The sequence below is a fragment of the Podarcis gaigeae genome (genome assembly GCF_964106915.1).
Source record: "Podarcis gaigeae genome assembly, chromosome: 1".
Lineage (NCBI taxonomy): Eukaryota > Metazoa > Chordata > Lepidosauria > Squamata > Lacertidae > Podarcis > Podarcis gaigeae.
The window spans coordinates 24,235,693-24,254,442 of NC_139678.1; the positions used below are offsets into that span (position 1 = coordinate 24,235,693).

Consider the following 18,750-nt stretch of genomic DNA (forward strand, 5'->3'; position numbering starts at 1 on the left):
AGGATGATCTAGAGCAGGGGTGGCTAATCTGTGGCCCTCCTGTAGTTGGTTGAATCTTCCTCCCATTAGCCCCAGCTAATATGGCCAATAGTCAGGGATTATGGGAGTTACTGTCCAGCAGTGTCTGGAGGGCCATTAATTAACCACCCTCTGATCTAAATCCACAGCAAATTCATTTCCAAAGTATATAGTTTCCCACACTCTATGCTTGGTTCCTCCATACCAAACTGGAGCAAACTTCACTTGCTTTTTGTATAAAGATTAGAAACACTGACCCCAGACGTTCAAAGCACTATTGTGATATAAGGACTAGTTCAATGGCATAGATGCCACAGTAAATCTGTTAGTCTTTAACACTTTAAATGTCAAGTGTAAAGGGCAGGTTTAACCACCCCACTATAGAAGCAAGTGTATAATCCTTTATTTTCTTCCATAAAAGTGTGTGACTACCAATGCATAAGGAAAAAAGTGAAGCACTGAAATTGAAAGAAGTAGAAATCTTGATTTGTTGGAGCATTATATCATGCTGCTATGCTAAAGGTTTTGTGTTTAAGTTATAAGGAACTGGAGGAGTACACTGTTATTTATTTCTCTTTCCCTCCAAAGAGCAGCAAAAGAAGCTGGTAGATGGAGGTAGGTACTATCCACCTTAATTTCATCCTCTTGTTGACACATCATGCATGCCCTAGTACATGTTTTTATGTTGGCCAGTGGAGTGCAGTTGACAATTACTGTTATTGGCCATGTTTACAAATAAGACATGGATTGTTTAGCTCAAATGTAGTTTGTTTGCACATGTGAGCCTGTTCTGGCAAGTTAATGGTAATTAACTCAACAAATCTCTGTATGAAGCCATGATTTGATGTTGGCTTATGAATGGTAACCATGGTTTATTGTTACATCTGAACCTGCAATGTTGGGTTAATCATGGTTAGTTTTAGTCTTCAACCAAAACTGCTCGTCCAACTACAGATTCATGAGGCAAGAGTGGCTAGAAAACAAAACTGTTCCCAATGCTAAATGACTCTTGCTGATGCTTTTCCAGTCCTTGCACTCCTTTCTCACTCATCCTGGTAACAGGCTCCTTTCATTGCTCACCTCCTCCCTGGCAAATTCTTGGTCTCCAGTTCATATGCTTACCTGTACCAAGAGAAAATTTAGAGAGGAACTGACTATTTTGTTAGCATTGGTGTAGGTCTAGTTGTTGAAAGCACAGCCCTACACCTTTCTGGTTACCCTAATTGTTACACACATGAGGAGGAATTTAGTGCAGTGTGGCACTAAGGAGATTATTCTGTTGCAGTAGCTGAAGAAGTCCTTGTGTGGGCTTCAGCTAGTGGGATCAGTTTAATAAATCTGTCCCAAGGGAATTAAAATAAATACTTCACATGAAGGAAACAGCAAAATAAGGGGCTTCTATTTAGGATTCTAGTCCTATAGCCACTTACATGAGACTAAGTCAGTGGGGATTACTTCTAAGCAGACATGCATAAATCTGCAGCAGGTGACAGGTCCCTGCCCTGAGGAACTTTTCATCAAAAATTCAACACAGAGAAACAGCAAAGGAAAGGAAAGGTATTCAGTTCAGAAATCTAGATCTAAACCCATTTATGTAGGGAGCAACTCTCACTTTCTGTTATAAACTATGACTGCATTGTGTCCTATTATTTATTTTAAAAAATGAGACTTTTTTTGTAAGCTCAGAGTAGTAACGCTTAACACCAGCAGCAACACAGTGGTTGTCTTCCACTCTTGCATGCCCCTTGGGCTATTTAACTAAATTCTTTTTGTATTTGTTGAAATCCTGGGGTTCCTACTGGTGCCTCCCACTTGTGCATGGATGGTGCCATTTTGGCTACACAAGCAATGACACTCACAACCTTAAATAGAGGTTGAAATCATAAGAATACAGGTCCCTGTCACAAGGAGCTTACAATTTAAAATTCAAAACAGAGGAAACAAGAAAAGGAGAATCAAATACTGCATCCTGTTCATAAGAGTAAGTACCAGGCAGACCCATGCAGAGCCTGTCTGAGGCCTGTGGCAGGAGTCTTGTTAGAATAAAGTTATAAACTCAAACAAAAAAAGCAGCCAGTCCCTGGAGATCCTCCTTGCCAGGTTAGCCCTCTGAGGCCCGGGGCTGCCTACCCCATTTGCACGGGACTGGTATCATTGAAGTCAGTGAGGATTACTTCTGTATAGACATGTATTTTGTTGCACAGGAAGACAGCTCTCTTCTTTGAGACGTTCACAATCTAAAATTCAACACAGAGGAAACAAAGGGGATTCAATTCAAGATTTCACTCCTGTACACAGTTACATGGGAGTAAGTTCTACTGAACTCAGTGATGATTTCCTCCAAGTAGTCATGTAGATATTTGCAGAAGAATACAGATCTCTGCCCTAAGGAGTCTACAATCTAAAATTCAGCATAGAGGAAGAAGGAAAATAAAGACCCAACTCCTATCCTCATTTTTACGCAGGAGTAAGTCACACTGAACTTACTGGGGATTATTTCTGAGTAGACATGCACAGAGTTGCACAGGAAGACAAATTTTGGCCCTAAGGAAGCACCAGTCTTCGGGGAGAGATTCCAATCCTGACCCCTCCTGCCATATTTTTTACTTGAAGAAGATGATTGCTGCTCACTTGCAAATTCCTGGGTAAAGAATATGCAGGAGGTGCACACACACCAGTCTACTGTCTCTTGGGATTTGGGAGTTCTGTGTTTCTTTGTCCCAGCTGACTAGGCTGATGGACTACCACCCATGGTTGGGCCAGATAGCCCAGAAGGTTGAAGGAAGGCAGACAGAGAAAAATAGAAGTAATACAGTTAACAAGATAGAGGGGTTGGTTTGGCTAGTACGCTTGCCTTCTCTCTCATAGAGCAGGCTACAACCTGTTCCATCAAGCTGGACTTCATGGTCATTGTAACTTTCACAATATGTCTACCAGTGGCTTCATGTACAAATTTAACAAGATTGCACTTTGTGTGACTCTTTGGGGAAGGAAATTGTGAGGAATTACGGAGGGCTGCTGTCCAGGATCTCTTTACCATAACAATGTCACATTTGGAATACTGTGTATAGTTATATTTATTCAGTTGCATCTCTAAGAAATACTTGAAAATGTGCAAGTAATGAGAAACACGAAGTATATAAAGCTGTATCTTCTGATGCCTGTGCAAGAATGTTGAGACAACTTGCTACTTAAAACCCATCAATGAAGAAGACAGACAAATCCAACTTCTGTAATCTCTTCACTCCTCCTGAAAACCCCCAGTCTTGTGTAAATTGTCCACTACACCTCAGATAATGAAAGGAAAAGAAGCAGGGCCTCTGAATATTCTCTGAGTTGAATGAGTAGGTTCATCACTAGTTCATTCTGCATAGTAACTAAGGCTGCAGTCATCCATGGTTAGTCACAGTAAGCCCCATTGAATTCCATGGGACTTTCTTCTGAGTAGCATACATAGAGTAGTAGTATAGGATTGCACTATAAACTTTGGTACTCGTGCTCATTTTAGACATTGAACAAAACATGACCAAGCTTATAATTTATAAAAAAGCAGTAGCTACCGCTCAGAGTGGCCATCTTTAATACTTAAAGATTATAGTAATAGACCAGAACAAGAACCATGTGATAAAAGAAACAAGTAATTTTAAATCTCAGCGACACTAATTAAAATTTGCCCTTCTTGATTAAAATTGAGTTACACTTATTAAACTACTCATCAAGCTGATTAACAATGGAATCCTATACATTTTCCCCTGAAGTAAGCACCATTTAACTGAGTGGGACTTACTTCTGAGTATACTCTGCTTAGGGCTGCAGTGTCAGTCCTATTGGATGTACTACAACCTCTGTATAAATGCAGGCTAGCACTACATAGCTTGGAGCACTAATTTATTTTTTTTGGGGGGACACCTAAATTAATTTTAAAATAAAACACAATCTCCCCCCCTTATATCTTTGTGTGCATTTGTTTCTGTTAAAAATGCTGTGTTACCTTCATCAGTATTAATTGATTGGAAATGTGTTACCTTCTGCATGAAATGGGCAATTATATGGTAGATATAAATGAATGGCTAAGAAAAACCTGAGTATAATGTACTGAAATTCATTAATTTGTTTTAGGTGTTTTATGAAACCTGTGAAAAAATGGGGAAATCTTCCTCATATATTTTTACTATGTGTCTTTACACAATAGAATGAGTACTAGTTAATATAGTGAAAGTGCATACACTGGAACATGACAATTTGAGTTTTAACAAGAAATTCAAATATATCAGAGAGATTGTAATTTCTTACTTATATTATATAAAAAAGTTAAAGAAAACCTTGTAGTGAATTTCATTATTAGACTTTAATTTGGATATATTCCTTTTATCACAACAGTATTCACACAGGATAAATAGATTAATTTTACAGTGCAGTTATCTGACAACAAAATAAATGTCCTACTGACTTTTAGAACTATGTCAATCCTTGTTCTCAGTTTATAATCCCTCAGCAAGAACAAGCAAGGTGAATTATGCTTTATCTTTCATCAACACAAGGTTTCAGACAGTATCTGGATGATTTATGAAGATTTACTAAGATTAGTCTGTGAATTTCTAAGCTTGATTTCTTTTTAGGACTCCACAATAGGAGAATTTGAAAAGCAGAGTTTGAAACTGTACACTTTTCTATGAAACTGCAGCCAATTATTTGATCATTTATCTGGTGTTAAAATGGTCCTGAAAATAAGTTTTATTGTGGCAATCTAACCTCCAGAATATCGCCTTGCCTGCCTGTGTGTTCCTAAAGGCCTGTTCGTGTACTACTTTGTTCCTGGTGAATCTGCCTGGCATGTTAAAACATATCACCTTGGTAAATGGACATCAGAAGGACAATATATAGTGCATTTTCAAGCCAAAAACACTGCTATGCTTTCTTGCTTGGTTCCACAGTGTGCCAACATATTTATGGCTTTTCTAGAACAATGCTTCCTCTGCTCCTATCCACAAAGGTATCTCGTCTATCTAAGATTGATGACATTATCTAGGCCACAGGTAGGAAGGTCTTGAGAAAGTCCCCTGGGACTTCCAACAATATTCAACCCAGCATCACTCTGAGCTTGGACCAGTCCATGCAGCAGATTCACATTCTGCATACTACTATGAACCACACAGTGGTTATTGGGAACTAGGGACAAAGGAGAAACTGATTCAGTTTGCATTTAAAAGTGAGCCTACCTAATTTGTACTTTCTGAAACAGCACAAGAACCAAAACATGACCTCAATCAAAATTCACACTGAATTTTGCAATGTTGTTCTCCAGCCAGGTAATGTGCTCATATATGAGTGGAAACAATCTACAAAAAAGCATTATATTACGGGAATTTGTTTTTTTTTTTGGGGGGGGGGGAGTATATTAGGAAGAGGTAAGGGAAGGGAAAGGACCCTTGGATGGTTGAGTCCAGTCAAACTTGACTATGGGATGCAGTGTTCATCTCGCTTCAGGCTGAGAGAGCTGGCGTTTGTCCCCAGAATTTCATACAAACATATTGTGTTAAGAGAAATTTGCACTAAATTGCTTGTAGTTATTATTATATTTATTTATATCCCGCCTTTCCCCTTCAGTTTAAGATTTGAAAAATTAGAAATTGAGCGGAACTAAAATGGACAGATTCACCCATCCCTACCGTGTATAACACATTAAAAAATAACTATCTTGCGACTAGGCAAGCAGCTCACACAGCCTTTACTTGATTCTTACATGTCCACAAGCAGAGCTAGAACAAATCAGAGCCACAACGAGTGGGATTAGACCACACCGAGAGCCGGCTCACCAATAACTAAGGGTGAGACAGCTGCCTTAAGCGGTACCTGAAAGAACTGACCCTGAGGAGGAAGAGGAAGCTGCTGCCGTGCTGCTGCTTTACATGGCAGGGTTGCCATAACTGTGTAAAGCCGCGGCAGCAAGGCAGTGGCTTCTCTTTCTCTTCCTTCTCCTCCAGATGCTACACCTCTCTGGGTGGCTTCACAGCCTATTATGAGAGCCTATTTGCTGAATGCCTAGATAGCAGCAAGCCTATAGGAAAGCAGCACTCTACTGCCCCTCTGCTGCTGCCACTTTACACAGCGACTACAGCGACTATGCCGTGTGAAGCAGCAGAAGTGGGGCAGCATCTTCCTCTTCCACCTTGTCACCACCTTCTCCTCCCTTGGCCATGCATTCCCTCAAGATGGGTCCCCCCATTTAATCCTCACAACAATTCTGTGAAGTAGGCCAGTGGCGTAGCGTGGGTTGTCAGCACCTGGGGCAAGGCAAGTAATTTGCGCCCCCTAACCCGTGGATTTTAGTAGGGGCAGCGAGCTGCGAGTGCGAGTGCCCCCCCCAGATGTTGCGCCCGGTGCGGCTGGCCCCCCCTGCACCCCCCACGCTACGCCACTGAAGTAGGCTTAGGCAGAGAGAAAAAGCTTCATGGCTGAGTGGGAATTTGAATTCTGACTTCCCGGGCCCAAATCCATCACGCTAACTACTACACCATACTGGCTCTTCAGTGGTCTGTCATCCTTGACCATTGGTCATGCTGGCTGGGGGGGTGAGTGCTTGGTGCTGTACAACCATGTGAATGTTTTTTGTTCTGTGTTATAATTGCTACCAAGTGCTCAGTGCTGTAGAAATTCAAAAATATTACTATCATCATCATTGCTGGTGAGTGCTTGGTGCTGTATGAACATGCAAAATGTGCTAGTAGCGTAGCATAGCAGGGAGGGCGCATTCTGTGGTTCGCCTCAGGTGCCAAACTGTATTGGCTTGCCTTGACCACACCAGACAAGTATCAGAGGAAAATGGGCCCCTCAAAGGCGCATTTGATATACCACAAGTATCCACCAAATAAACTGAACATGTTGATTGACAGGCCCAGACTGGTACCCAGGAACTATCTACTGCAACAGGGGTTTTTAACCTGTGGTCCATGGACCTCTAGGGTTATAAAATTTATACACCATTTGATTATAGAAAACCTCAAAGTGGTTTACAAAAAAGGTAAATCTATAAAATAAGGGAAAATTTACAATACAAGAAGTTAAAATACCAAAGCAGTTTAAAATTCACACTAGCTTTTATGAGCATCTGGATAGGCTTGACTAAACAAATTACAGGACCTAATAACATCATACACTGGCTTATCTTCCAGTGCAATATATGCCCTCATCTGAAAGCAGTACCATTCTGCTTTCTACATAGAACGAAGTGGTCAATCTTTATGCTAAAAAGACCAGTTCAAACCAAAGTTCAAAGAGGATAGAAGTGAAAAGAGCTGTGAAGAAGAAACTGCAGGAAATTAGTAAAAAAATTGTTTGAGAGGCACAGGGGAAGAGGAAACTATCCAGTAGATAGCAGCTGGATTTCTGATGGGCAGTTTCCTAAGGCATGGGGGGGCCTTTAGAAGAAAAAGGGGGAGGAGATTTAGAGGGATTGTGTGTGTTTTATCTGCTGAATTTCCTCTTTTTCTTTTGCAACCTTTAAGGCTAGGCTTGCCCATTGACCTGAACTCCCACAGGCATTCCTCTATGCCTGGTCTCAATTCTATATAATTTTAGACAATTGGTTAAAATGCACCTGTTTTGGCAGGTTTTTGTAGAAGAGACCTGATTAGATAAATTGATTGTCACTGCTGTTATTAATAAATTGTTATGTGTTGCTATAATTGGTGGTGGTGTTTTCATGCGGTTTACTTTTTGTTTTTATCTTGTCTGATTTTGTTGTAAGCCACCTTGTAAAGGGAGGGGAATGAATGAATGAAAAAGAAAGAAAGAAAGATTTTAAGTTTTAGATGAGGAAAATCTAGTGGAAATATTTTGTGTCCTCATTTGACAATGGAAAATATAATTTTGGACTGCACTAATCTACAAGATTCACCTAATAATATACAGTACCTTTAAATTTTTGAGAGATCAGCGGGATGTAATGTCATGTGACTAATTTAGGACTGCTGCCATAAACACTAAAGCAATTATGTCAAGAAATTAGGATGTATAAACTGTGTTCTGCTGCTGTTATCTGAAGATGAGAAATTCCAACACTCATTCCTATAAAAAATATAAATGTAAATAGTTGTTCATCTATTTTATTTGGCTTAGGTAACATCAATGTATAGCGGTACCTCAGGTTACATACGCTTCAGGTTACATATGCTTCAGGTTACAGACTCTGCTAACCCAGAAATAGTACCTCAGGTTAAGAACTTTGCTTCAGGATGAGAACAGAAATTGTGCTCCGGCAGCGCGGCAGCAGCAGGAGGCTTCAATACTGAAGTGGTGCTTCAGGTTAAGAACAGTTCCAGGTTAAGTACAGCCCTCCGGAACGAATTAAGTACTTAACCCAAGGTACCACTGTATAGTTTGCTGTGTATGGTAAGATCCTGCAGATGTAATAAAATGACTGATTGAGAGTTGCTGTTCTTTCTATTTAATGACACTATTAACTTTCCTTGGTAATCAGTTTTAGCACAACAAATGGATAGCCATTTCTCATTTGTGGAGTGCAGTTCCAAATTTCTTCCCTTGAGTATGATTTTTGTTGTGGGCATATTTTTTTCTACCAGAGAATAGCCTGTTACTGGATTTTATTGTTTTTATTTTCTGTAAGCTTCCCTAAGTGAAGCAAATTCATTGGAAGGGTAGGATTGCAATAATAATAAAGTGCTGCTGTCACTTCATGTGTTTCCCTCTCCTGTTTTCCTAATAATAATGTGTAGTTTAACACAACATGCTATGGGTGGGATTCCACTTGCACAATGCGGCTTAGCCACCCCCCTGCACCCCTGAAATTGGCTCTGGGGAGGTCAGGAGAGCCCACAGAACAGGTGGGGGGATCAGGGATTGTTCCATCTGGCAAGCTGAAGAGTATGATGTTGAATTACACCCTATATGCTTCTGTACCTTGAATATTAACAGCTGGTGATGTGATGTGGGCATGGTGAAACACACAGCAAAATGTATGTGGTGCTACAGTAGATGAGATGTTAGATGGGAAAGAGACATATAGTGGTGGCAGTTCCATGTCTCTTTTAGTGTGATTTTGAGTTCCACCCTGTGATATATATTTTCTAGTGTCCCATAGTCTGGGTTTCTATAGAGAATATCAGCCCGTACCAGCAGTGTCTTCCACAAAGTGACAATTGGATCAGAAATTAAAATGTTTTCCTCACTGCACTTATTCTTATGACAGTGCTCCCCCGCCCCATTCAGAATTATTTTCTAAATAATGATTCTTAATGATTGTAGAAATAGAGCAAGAAAATGAATGTGTGTGTATGAGTCAAAGACAATGTCTGTGTGCAATGATATGTTCCCTATTACCATTGTTGTACCAAGAAATAGTTAATAAGCTGGAAGATCACCAGGCTGTCACTAGGCAGCTTAACTAGATGAATCTTCCCCTTTAATGAAGACTCTGCTTCTTTCTTGAGGACATACCAGATAGGGGTGCAAGATTACAACTTGCAGAATGATGCAGTGGAAAATTGTGCGGCTCATGTACCTCTCATCTGATTTTTCACCTGGCTCCTCTTCCCTTGCCTGCCTTTGAACAATATTAGAGTTCCATTTTCTAAGTAGGAGAAGGACAGGAGGAAGGTGTATAAGAGGACTGGAGAAGGAAAGGCAAGAAGGGATGGTGGCTGCACAATCTCCCACAGCCTTGTTTGTTTGCTTGCTTTAATCTGCATTTTGTTAGATTCTTTGTCCTTCCTCACTTTTGGGGCATCAGGGGCTGTCACAGCTGCAGTAAGGAAACTGAGATGGGAGAATATATTTTCCAATAAAACATGGTAAACATGAGTTTACAAGCTTGTGTTTTCTGCAGTATTGTGAATGTGGTAACACATGGGGTTTTTATAGGGGAGAATTAGCTGTTGGGCTGGCATCAGGGGTTGGTATAATAGGGTATGTACTAAGGCTCACACCCCAGTAGAGGCCCTACTACCAATCCTTGGTGTCTGGTGGTGACACTGCTTCTCCTTGATGCTTTCCTGTCCTCAGTAAATGAGCCCATGTGAGAATAATGAGAAGAAGCAGTACACTGTATCTGCTTTATTCCCTCTTCCTTCAGGAAGTGGTGCTGATTTGAGCCCAGAAGGAGAGGCAGTAGCAACAGCACGGAGGAGGTAGACCCATTGAGACCATTGTGCCCAAATGGGGAACCAGCCCTGGCAGAAGGAAGTGGTGTTGTTAAAGGAAGTCTCAGTGGGTGGGTATTACATTACACCCAAGGTCTAATGGGGATTTGAGTAGTCACAAAACAATTTCCTCTCATGTCACTTTGGTTAGTGACCCTGGGTATTTTTTTATTCAGAAATGTGCAATGGTTGACTTGCTTGACTCATTCTATCTTATTTTTTCTTCAAACACCACTAGTATGTTGCATCTTGTTCACTGAACTTCTCTCCTGCTATTTGCTTGTGGCAAATTGTGGTTTATCATGCATTTAATCTGTAGGGAATTATGTCCAGGGGATCTTGCCTTAGAGGAACTGGACAAGAGGACTTTTCTCTGCTGCTATGATTCTAATCACTTACCCTATTGCCTTTTGTAGCTACAGTCAAATATTTAACTAAAATGTAAGAAAGCTGCAATGTTAAAAATAACATTTTAAACTGAAGGAGAGGGAAATGGGCCCTTTTTGTGTAGTAGTATATAAGCCATCTCCTTGATAATATATTACCAGTGCTTATTTCTATGCCACCTTACTCTCACTGCTTGACCTTTTTTGTCTTATGTATAATATACAGCTTTTCTTCAAATAATTAATCTTGCCCAAAGGCTATAAACAGACCATCTGCCTAAGTACTTAAAACTAGGTCATATATTCTGGTTATATTTTAATTACAGGAGTTAGTTAATTTCTGTTGGTCTTTTTTCTTTTATTCTTAGCTGAGCCACACAGATTATTATTCACCTGAGCTGAGGATTTAACTGCTCACAAATTTTCTCTCATTAGTCAGTCATCTTAGCCAGTTGCAATTAGTTTTCCATTCTATATTTAGATACTATTAGCACTGCAGGCAGGGAAAAAGAAGAAAAGAAAATGAAAAATAAAGCTGTCGGAGCCTAATGACCTGGTTCCCTCTTCCTTCTTTTTTCCATTCTTCAAATATGTCAAATTTGCCGGGAAAATCTGAAGCCTCGCATATTAAATACCTTCTGGAGGATAGGTCAAATGATAGGTCAAATGATATTACACACACTGTGGCAGTTTCTTTTGGAGGTCGCAAGAAACAAAGACCATCATGCTCTAAGCATGATGCAGTTTTAACTGTATCATGTTTTGAAACTTTTGTGGGTCTATGGACCACAATAAAGAGGGATATATATAATATGTCTAATTTCCTGCTCTGTATGTGCGTGAGCACGTGTGTGCATGCATGTGGACCATATCCACCCAAGGAGAGGAACAAAACTCAACAATAAAAACACAGTAACAAAATATTAAAATTAAAACAAGTACAAACATTCAGCAATACATTAAAACATAATTCAGTAAGTTATATTCAGCTAGAATAAAAAATAACTTTTATATCTACAGTAATGGTACATAATTAAAACAACAGCATGACCAATAAAACACATCAGTTAAAATCTGTTTGAAAGGTGGTTTTAAAAAGTCTAAAACTAACTAAATGTAAAGACAGTCCATTAATCAGGGCCTTCAATGCTAATCTTAAAAACAGGGCCAGCCCAAGCCATTTGGCACCTGTGGCAGACCCCAAAATGGCACCCCTTTCTCTGCCAGGGTGAGAGACAATCTACATCAGGGACAAGGGGGAAGAAAGATTGAGATCAGGATCTGCTGCCCTGTGGATCATGCCAGGTGGTTGCCTCACCTGGCCTCATGGGTGGGCCATCCCTGTTTAAAGCGCAGGTATAGAAAAAGATGGTTAGACATATTAGCTGTAACACCTTTGAATGAAAGATCATAACTGTATTTATTTTTTATAGAAAGTTTTGTTGCATTCAGAACGCTGAACAGCTATTTTAAATTTTAATAACAACTTTCCCCTATGTTTCTTTTTTCCAAGTCTTGCTTTGCATCCTGAACGAGTATTGGTGGCAACAGGTCAAGTTGGGAAAGAACCGTATATCTGTGTTTGGGACTCGTACACTGTGCAGACAATATCAGTAATGAAAGATGTTCATACACATGGTATAGCTTGCTTGGCATTTGACGTAGATGGTCAGGTATGTGTATGTGTTTAGTTTTCTGGTTTAATGAGTGCATTATATGTGTCATTTTGCTATAAATTTTGCTGTACAAACTGAGTTTGGGAGACAAATTAACTGAAATGCTCATTTATTTTTTTTACTTACTTTTATAGACGTTTAAAAATATGGACATGAGACAAATTAAGGCACATTTACACAGCTAAAATGGGTCCTATGTCATTCTAAAAAACAGGCAGCAAAGTTATTGCATGTGAGTGACCTGGGAAGCCAACCTATGGCTTACTGCAGTAGTGGTTAGTGGGGCGGTACAGGTGGTACAGCATTGCTCACCTGCTTTCTGCTGTGCTGTAGAGTTTGTTTTTGTGTTTTCAGAATGAACTTTGTAAGTATACCGATCACCCAGGGCCATGCAAATGCACCCTGAAGCTTCTGAAAGAATTCACATTATGGCATGTTTTCTGCAGTCAACAAAATCTAGCTGGGGAAAAAAGAGGTTTCAATCCTCTTTTACATAACTGTATAACTGATGACAGAATGGTCGCTAGGATGTCCTTGCAAACAGATTGGAATAAATGTGTGGATTCTAGTTATTATTTTTTTCGGTCTGTTTGCCCACACAAATTCATGTTAGTCATTTGTGGCATATTGACAGCTTGAAAAGAAACGGAGGAAACCCTTGGCAGTTTACAAAAACTTTCCTGCCTGGCCACATGCAATAAATTCTTACTCGACTTAGGCAAGCACACAAATGACTTTCTACAAACCTAATTTAAGGTTCACAATATTTGGGAGTTTATGACAGGGTTATTAATTGATAGGTTTTTACTGAGACTCTTGCTTTTATATGAATGAAACATAACCTTATGATGGTTAGTCTCCTATCACTGACATTCAGTGGTCACTGGGAAGCACATATTCAAAGTCAATGTGCACTTGAAACCCTTCCAGGCTAGGATAGGGAGTGAAATGAAAGGAAGATGGTTTTAAATAAAAAATGGCAAGCAGAAGAAGGGTCAAGCACACACCCACACATTTCACACACCATTTTTTGATTCCCTCACCCCAAAGTGGCTTTTCATATTCTTTTCTTTGTGGTGCTGTTAGACATTTGTTACTGGTACAGTGCAATATTTTTCATTTGAGACACACCTCTAACTATCAAGAGCATTTTGTACAGCTTGTTTAGTGTGTTTCTGGTAGGGGTGACTAAACTTTGTTCCCCCAGATGTTGCTAGACTAAAGCTCCTAACATCTCTAAATATTGGCCATGCTTTCTGGAGCTAAGAGAGTTTGGATCTAACAAAATCTGGAGGACCACAGGTTAGCCACACCTTAATAATAATAATAATAATAAGAAGAAGAAGAAGAAGAAGAAGAAGTTTCTAAACTTTGTTTTGAAAGGCAGTCCTTTAAGCAATCATTGAAATGTATGTAAACATTATTTTCCCTTTGTGAACTGAGAATCTGATGCAGAAAAGACAGCTGCTATTTCCGTTACTCCCTTTGGGCAATAAATGTAAACAGTTTCACCAGGTACCTCCTATCTTGGAGGCCTAAACTTGTGAAATGTAGCGTCATTACTTGGGGCAGGAGTGTGAGATGGAGCTCTGATCAGAAGATAGAATCAGTGCATAGAGGTTGGAACAGGACAGTATGTGCAGTCTTGTCCCTCCCCTGCCCACAGGCATGATTCTGCATAGCATCTCATCTACTGATCTGTTTGTGGTGCAGGAATCTGCATAGCATCTCATCTGCTCATCTGTGTGGTGCAGGTAATGCTGCTATTTAATTGCTATAGAGAAAAATTGCCAAGATGAGATAAAAATCAAGGAACTGGATTAAGGGACAAAACCAAAAACTTAAGTGGGAAAGAGGAGAGTCTGGAAAGGGAATACGTTTTCTCAGTAGACTATTTTGAAGATATCAGTAAGGTACAGTTAAATGATACACAGGAAGTCTTGTGTATTTTCAGTGTTTGCAAACCTCTGAATGAGGTGAATGAGTACAATCCTAATTTTTATAACTTCACTTGGCCCACTAAGATCTTGTTGCTTCAGGACTCTGGTATGGATTTTCAAAGGCAAAATTTCCCTAAATTTTAGCATTAGAATAATAAGTCTTGCTGAAGGAGAAATAAAATGTTTTTTGCAAAGGTAGGTTGCTCTCCATGGGGTCACGAAGAGTCGGACACAACTAAACAACATAAAGTTGATTGAAACTCTCACAGCATGTTGATAGGTGCAATCCAATAGACATTGTATATTTGGATCTCTACAAACATCTCACCAAAGACTCCTGAAAAAAACTTAGCAGATGTGGGATAAGAGGATGGGTCCTAACAGTGACTGGCTAAAGAATAGGGAACAGAGAATAGGAACAGATAGTTCTCAGAATCAAAGGAATAAGGTGTGATCTGTTATGTATGTAGACATTGTAGGCTGAAGCCAGGCTATATGCATGACATTGTAGGCCTAGGCCACAATGCTTCCTGGAGCTCAGGAGCTTGATCTGCATAACAAAGAACAGAGAGGATTCTAAAACCCTCCAATGACATTTGCTGGGAGCTGGCAGGCAGCTGAGATAGGGCCAATGTTATGAATTGCCAGTCACAGCATAAGGTGACCTTTCATAGGAGGGGAGTGCCCCTGTTTGCCATTCTTGTTCTTTTTGTTCCTGATGTTACAATAAATCCTTTTGAGCTGAAATCTGGTCTTGGGTCATGCCTGAACCCACCGACACTTCATGATCTGTATTGAGACAGTTACAGATAGGTAGCCGTGTTGGTCTGCCATAGTCAAAACAAAAAAAATTCCTTCCAGTAGCACCTTAAAGACCAACTAAGTCAGTTCTTGGTATGAGCTTTCGTGTGCATGCACACTTCTTCAGATACACTGAAACAGAAGTTTCCAGACCCTTCTATATAGTGAGAAGGTGGGGAGGGGTATTACTCAGAAGGGTGGTGGGAATGGGTGATTGGCAGATAGCTGTGATGAGCCTGTTGACGACTCTTAACGACTGCAATAGGTCTTACAGGAAAAAGCAAGGGGTGAAAAGGTGAAAAATGGCTTTGTCATGTATAATGAGATAAGAATCCAAGGTCTTTGTTCAGACCAGGTTTCTCCATGGTTTTAAGTTTGGTGATAAGTTGCAATTCAGCAGCTTCTCTTTCCAGTCTATTTCTGAAATTCCTTTGTAGTAAAACAGCTACTTTGAGATCTTGTATAGAATGTCCTGGGAGATTGAAGTGTTGTCCTATTGGTTTCTCTGTCTTGTGATTCCTGATGTCCGATTTATGTCCGTTTATTCTTTGGCGTAAGGTCTGGCCTGTTTGTCCAATAACCTTACGTGACAAAGCCATTTTTCACCTTTTCACCCCTTGCTTTTTCCTGTAAGACCTATTGCAGTCGTTAAGAGTCGTCAACAGGCTCATCACAGCTATCTGCCAATCACCCATTCCCACCACCCATCTGAGTAATACCCCTCCCCACCTTCTCACTATATAGAAGGGTCTGGAAACTTCTGTTTCAGTGTATCTGAAGAAGTGTGCATGCACACGAAAGCTCATACCAAGAACTGACTTAGTTGGTCTTTAAGGTGCTACTGGAAGGAATTTTGTTTTGTTTTGTATTGAGACAGACACTTCTGAACTTGTTCATAAATAATGAGTTAGGAATGAGCAGCAAGGTGTCCAATGGCATCAAATTATTCAGGATGGTAAAAACAAAAAGGATTGCAAAGAGCCCCAGAAGGATCTCTCCAAAATGGGTTGAGTGAAAAAACCATCCCATTTGCACTGGCAGAATTGGAACTGGTGGCAACTCACCAGAAAAAAACAACCCATGAGGTAATGGTGACTAGTGCAATAAAGAATCAATTTAGCAGCATGTGGCAGGGTAAAAAAGCAAGTTCCATAAGAATTCATAGAAAAGGAATCACAAAATAAAACTCTCTGTATTTTAGTGCCAGGTGTAGGCACGCTTGGAATACTGTACATAATTATGGTTTCCATATTTCTAAAATAATATTGTAGAGTAGAAAATGTGTAGAAAAGGGTACCAAAATGATCTGGCTGCTTGAGAACCTTTCCTTTCATTTGGGACTTGTTGGAATAGAAAAAGGGTAAATAAGGGGGTGGGATGTGGTTGATGTTTTTGCATGGTGTGCAGAGTTAGTAAACCTTTCACCCCTCATAATACTATGCCTGAAGGCTATCTAGTTAAACTGATTGGCAGGAGTAGAAGGAATAACAGTGGGAAAGGACTTTTGCCTTAATGTCCACCTCGTGTGCTTTCCAGGTGCAACAAACTGACTACTGTGGGATACAGAGAGCTGGACTCAATGTTTCATGGAACAGGGTTCTTAAATTTCTAGATGCTTGTGTGTCATTCTCTGAGATCCTCTATGCCAGTCCAGATATTTGGCTATGGGTTAACCTAAACTGCAGAATGGATAGTACAAAATACTTTAAAGTGATGTCTGATGTCATGTACTGTACATAAAGGGCTTGCTTGCATAGTAAGCTCAGATATTGTCATCTGGAGAATAATGTAGAGAAATGAAAGGGAGATGCTTGGAAATATATTAAAAGAAATAACAATTATTGGCACAGTTTTGAGTTTGCACATCACTGCTGATAATTTGCATATATGAATAATTGGTTGTCATTGCTTCATGCCTTTCCTAACTACTAGGAACATAAATATTTGATAGAATTTAGGAACAGCACACTGCACAGTACTGGAAGATGCTAATCCCAGTTTAGTGCTATGGAAAGATGCTTTGGAAGGTTGTCAGCTTCTGGACTGGCCTAGAGGATCAATAAGGAAATGGGATTATTTTTTCTTTCCCTTAATTTTTATTCTTTTAGATTCTCTATGCCAGCCTCTATATAGAATCAATATAACCCTTATAGAATTAATTTAAATTAATTACATATAAAATATGTGAAGATAATTCAATAAGATGTCATTTTTCACAAGAAATATGGGCTGTTTTCAAAATGTTGTGGGAGCTTACAGAATTGGCAAGCCCTTTGTATACAGGCAATGATATTACCCAAAAGGATTTGTGTACTGTTTCCATCTGCTTGGCAGGGAGGATCTATATACAAACATTTGGACTGGCATAGAAGCTCATGAAGAAATGAAACAATGAGGTAAGGAATTATTTTCATACCCTGAAAAGGTATGCTTTCTTCCACAAACTACTGTGGGTTCAAACTGATTTCATCACCTAATTTAGGCACGAGATTAGGACAAATAAAATGCTAAGAAGCAAGGGAATGTAAAACAGAACCATGCCTGTTCTCAGTTGCCAGCATGGTATCATCTAACTCCGCACTGTAATGCGAGGGTTATAAAATAAATCAAAACTATCATAATGTTTATCTTCAGAGAAAACTTTCCTGGTGGCACCACAGCCTACATTAGCCCATTTTATGGCAATCCTAAAATGGACCTTTTCTGTAATGGCACTGGCATTGAGGAACAGACTTTCCTCTAGAACTGGGCAAACATCTACAGTGGTCTGTTTTCACCACCAATTAAAAACATGCCTACATGTCAAAGCATCATATTATTATTATTATTATTATTATTATTATTATTATTATTACTACTACTACTTATTATTATTATTATTATTATTATTACTACTACTACTACTACTGCTACTGCTGCTGCTACATTTGTATATTGCCCTTCATCTGAAGATCACAGGGCAGTTTACAACATAAAACACAAAATAAAAACAAAATACATAACACAGTAAGGAAACGAAACCCCACACAAACATTTAAAATGCCATAGATTGCTTAATTAGCTGAGGGCTTGGGAAAAGAGGAACATTCTTGACTGATGCCTAAAAATATGTAATGAAGGTGCCAGGTGAGCCTCCCTGGAGAGCGCATTGCTCAAACAGCCGCTGCAGAAATTCATTTTCTCTATTATTGAAAATGTTCTTTTTGAGCTTTAAAATAGGCACTTTCTTTCTGTCAGATAATACATTTGGGTAGGATCCAAAGAACCCATGCACAAGTGCTTCCATCTAGATTGCCAGCTTCCTGAAAACCATGGTTTGCATCCCAGAAGCCAACCTCGGAAACTTGCAATCCCCTCCTCCTTCCTTTCTTCCTCTCTAGAGCAAATTCACTATCCTGACCCTCATCTGCTTTAACTGTGGTATTATGTTATATCTGCATCGGTGCTAACACTGGTTAATGCTCATTCCATATTTAGGCTTTCAAACATGTTTTTAATCCTGTTGAACCTGTTACTGGTTCTTTTCTTCTCAACTTCTTGTTTTTCATCAGAGGCTATAAATGAACTCCTTGTTGAGAAGAATGACAGATGTGGAGAGGAAGCTCTGTAGCCCAAATACAACAACCCTATGGCCCTTTGGATCCTAGCCTCTGTCTTTAGGAAGTCTGTAGTATCTGTCACACTTTTTCCAATATGTGTGTCATTAGATTATCATTTGGTTGAGTTCTCCCACTCACAAAGTACAGAGCACATTGTTATTTTAAATTAATAT

The 18,750-nt window shown here is 39.6% G+C and overlaps 1 protein-coding gene across 6 annotated transcripts in view; it reads left to right on the forward strand.

Moving 5' to 3' along the window:
- Positions 1-18,750, forward strand: part of EML5 (EMAP like 5) — a 102,789-nt gene that overhangs the window by 5,960 nt on the left and 78,079 nt on the right. For 4 of the 6 annotated variants that reach the window (XM_083730426.1, XM_083730424.1, XM_083730425.1 and 1 more), the window contains exon 2: positions 12,075-12,234. In XM_083730426.1, coding sequence (XP_083586552.1) covers positions 12,075-12,234 — 160 coding nt within the window. Of the gene's footprint in view, positions 1-606; positions 634-12,074; positions 12,235-18,750 lie in introns of all 6 variants that reach the window. The other 2 variants (XM_083730422.1, XM_083730423.1) reach the window with 1 other exon arrangement.